At 39.2% G+C, this 3,367-nt stretch overlaps 1 protein-coding gene across 1 annotated transcript; it reads right to left on the bottom strand.

Moving 5' to 3' along the window:
* On the bottom strand, positions 1-2,906 carry LOC120188312 (protein NRT1/ PTR FAMILY 2.13-like). The gene is made up of 4 exons (XM_039191768.1): positions 2,714-2,906; positions 2,400-2,617; positions 1,040-1,611; positions 1-956 (listed from the first exon to the last, which is right to left on the bottom strand). Exons 1-4 carry the CDS (start codon positions 2,727-2,729, stop codon positions 83-85), a joined length of 1,680 nt encoding a protein of 559 aa, XP_039047699.1. The 5' UTR covers positions 2,730-2,906; the 3' UTR covers positions 1-82.
* Positions 2,907-3,367: the final 461 nt, after the last annotated feature.

Below are 3,367 nucleotides of genomic sequence, written 5' to 3'. Positions count from 1 at the left end.
TTAAAAATACACTACAAAATATCATTTATTTAACTTTAATATATATTTAGGTACCTATCGTATACATAAACGTTACATCAGCCTATTCGGTTTCATGTTTCATCGAACTTAGCTCAACATCGGGTTCAGATGATTTCCACTCTATCTGTAGCTGGACCTTGTACCTATACCGATGTGCAACATAGAGGAAATAAACGAAATTGAAAGCGCCCATCACTGCTAAAAGATAGTAGAAGTAATCCAATCTGCCGGTGTTAATATCGTTCGTCAGCCAGTCCGGGCGGCAATGACTTCCAGTGACATGATGAACGATATTAACTACTAGGCTACTCAAGTAGCTCGAACCACCGAGGGAGCAAAAGAGAAGAGAATTAGCTATGCTTCTCATGTGCTCGGGGAACTGCTTGTTGAAGAACTCGATCTGCCCGAGAATGTTGAATGCCTCACAGAAGCCCATGAGAACAAGCTGAGGAGATAGCCAAAAGACCGAGATCGGTGGGGCACCGGGGTGCAATGTGGCTGAGTTCCTTCTCTTTTGTTCGAACATTCCGGCGGCGATCATGGCTAGAATAGAGAAAAAGATGCCGATTCCGATTCTTTGTAGCAGCGTTATTCCGCCTTCTCGTTTGGTGATTTTACGGAGAGCCGGAACGATGATTCGGTCGTAGACCGGGAGGAAAATCCCAATTGTGATCATCGATATGACCCCCATGGAACCAGCTGGGATTTGAAACTTGGGGCCAAGATGCCTGTCCATTTTCAAAGCTTGTGATAAGGTGAATGTCCCCTGTTGTCCCATGGCGGTGAAACTAATGATACCAGAAGCCCATACAGGGATGATTCTTATAATGCATTTCACCTCTTCAACATCTTGAACGCTGCACAACCTCCATCGGTTAAACGAACCATCGGGTTGTATATCATTCTCCATCATTATCGCAGCTTTGTTCAAGAACCTAATCCGAACATCAACAAACTAACAAATGTTTAGTGCACTAAATTCACTTATCCAATGAAACATACTATCTACTCGACAAACCTGAACTGGTAAGTAAGGGGTAGCTTGGACAACACGTAATCCTTTAAAGGAGGATCATAGTAAGCACCACAATCCATTCCCACTTCGGGAAGCTTAAGATGTCGTTTCTTGTGAGCAGCGACGAACACTTGTGCTATGCTCGAGAATATGCTTCCATGGGGCTTCACATGCACGTAAATTCTCGTTCCGATGAGAAACAAAACGATTGAAGACGCCATTAGGATGGTAGGGATTCCGAGGCCGAGGACCCAACTCACTTGGTCTTGAATATAAACCACAACGGTTAGTGTGAGCAATATGACCAGTGTGAATGTGGTGTAATACCAATTGAAGAAACTGCTTATCCCTTTCGATCCTTCCTCGGTGGTGGGATCGAATTGATCAATCCCGAACGGAATGCTACAGGGTCTTATACCACCGGTGCCGATTGATAACAGGCCTAACCCTATTATCAGTACTCCTATTTGAGCCTTGCTTGGACCAATGCAGTGGCCGTGTAATTGCAACTCTGGTTGACATTTTGGCGGCTGGAGGTCCGGGATCCATGCCGTCAAAGTTATGGTCAGCATTCCCTGTCAATGTAAAAATATAACATAAATTTATTTCGTTATTTCATCTATAATATTAAAATTCAAATCACGAAAATTATTTACGAGAATTTAATATTAAAAAAATATTATCTAGTCATTATAGATTTGTAAATAGAAGAAATGGAGTAGGTGGAATCTATAAATGATAGCTTTTTCAATTATGGAAAACACTTTAAAGTTTTAATTATTTGCTCACGGCAGCAGACAAGATAAAATTAGTAGTACGTAATTATTTTTCCCTTTATTATTATTTTCAATAAAAATAATGTGAAGGCAGGCATGAATATTAATTATTCGACCAACTTTGCATACGGAAACATGTGTCTTAACACGAACTGATGTAGGATTTTATGTTAAGAAATGTAAACTTATAAAATTTTAAGTAAGAGAGAACGTATAAAATTTTAGAGAGCCGAAAATATCCACTCCTCTCTTAGTACATCCATGTGCGTAAGTATTAGAACAACTTCAACTTATAGCATTAAATTGTGTGAACATGCAGTGTCGGTATTAAAACAATAATATTATTATGTATAATCCATTTAATTTTCTAAATTCATATAGTATATTTTATGCCTGTCACATACTTTATTTATGAACTTTGATGTTGAATTAATATCATTCAATTCTGGGTTATGTTTCCAACAAAAACATTACATGCATGGCACAAGATGTAGCCCCACGAACCACGATTAGCCTTTGCATCAGATACGTGTCCGTAATTTGGTTTTGTAAGAAAAAGAAAAAGCAGCGGTTTTGGTCATTCATACCAGAAATGAAGCGACGGAGGAGACGGCTATGGTTAAAAACCTTCCAACGTAGGCATCGGAGATGAAAGCGCCGACGAGCGGTGCGAAATTGGTGACACCGGACCAGATGTTGAGCACATTGGAGGCCGAAACCTGGTCCATGTTGAATTCTTTCATCAAATACACCATGAAATTCGACAGCAACCCAATCGTTGCGAATCTCTCGAACGTTTCGTTCCCTGCAACAACCGCCACACGCTTTCCCATGTTAATTTACTACACCACAACTGAATACAAATCCATAATCTGATAAAAAGTAGAGCTAAAAATCGAACCTAAGATGAAAGGCATAGCTTTCCATCCTCCGGGCTTCTTCTGGTCCGAAACTGAGACCGACAAAGCATCTCCCTTGGTCGTAGTCGTCGTCAAAACATCTCCCTGGGTCGTCGTTCCTTTTGAGCAGAGAGAGGAAAAAGGAACCGGATTTCTCTTTGACGCTCTTCACCACCATGTTTGAGTTTCTGGGTTTGAGTTTTGGTTATGTTTGAGAACTGCGCAACTTAATATATATTGGTTTGAGTTCATTAAAGGAGACGAGGATGATTGAATGGGTGACGAAAGAAATGTAGAGGCGCATGTAGTGACAAAATCTGGCTTAACAATTTGCGTGCTTTCCATGTATGCTAGTTACAGCTTCTGAAGTGTGGAATTTGCCCACTTTGCCTATCCCAATCACGGATTGAAATATGGACTGTAACGTTCGTCTTTTGTGCTTTCACTTTTTCCATATATATATATATAAATGGGGTTTGAGATTCACTTACATAATATAAATTATTATTTTTTAATTTTTTACGGATTTAGAATTGTTAGATTAGTGAAAATAAACGAGTGAAATTAAATATTTGTTTCTTTTTTAATAGTATCTTCTCATTTTCTACTGGTAATATCAATTTATCTATTTTCACTTATGTATTAGTCATAAATCT

The sequence above is a fragment of the Hibiscus syriacus genome, unplaced genomic scaffold (genome assembly GCF_006381635.1).
Source record: "Hibiscus syriacus cultivar Baekdansim isolate YM2019G1 unplaced genomic scaffold, ASM638163v2 tig00116943_pilon, whole genome shotgun sequence".
Lineage (NCBI taxonomy): Eukaryota > Viridiplantae > Streptophyta > Magnoliopsida > Malvales > Malvaceae > Hibiscus > Hibiscus syriacus.
The sequence above is the reverse complement of the archived record's forward strand: the minus strand, read 5'-3'. Positions and strand labels throughout refer to the sequence as shown.

What these genes read in the sequence shown, in the direction of transcription:
- LOC120188312 (XM_039191768.1), bottom strand. An exon ending in CCTCCGTCGCTTCATTTCTG is followed by an intron (nt 1,612 to 2,399) that starts GTATGAATGACC and finishes TTACATTGACAG; the next exon opens with GGAATGCTGACCATAACTTT. An exon ending in CCCCTTACTTACCAGTTCAG is followed by an intron (nt 957 to 1,039) that starts GTTTGTCGAGTA and finishes TGTTCGGATTAG; the next exon opens with GTTCTTGAACAAAGCTGCGA.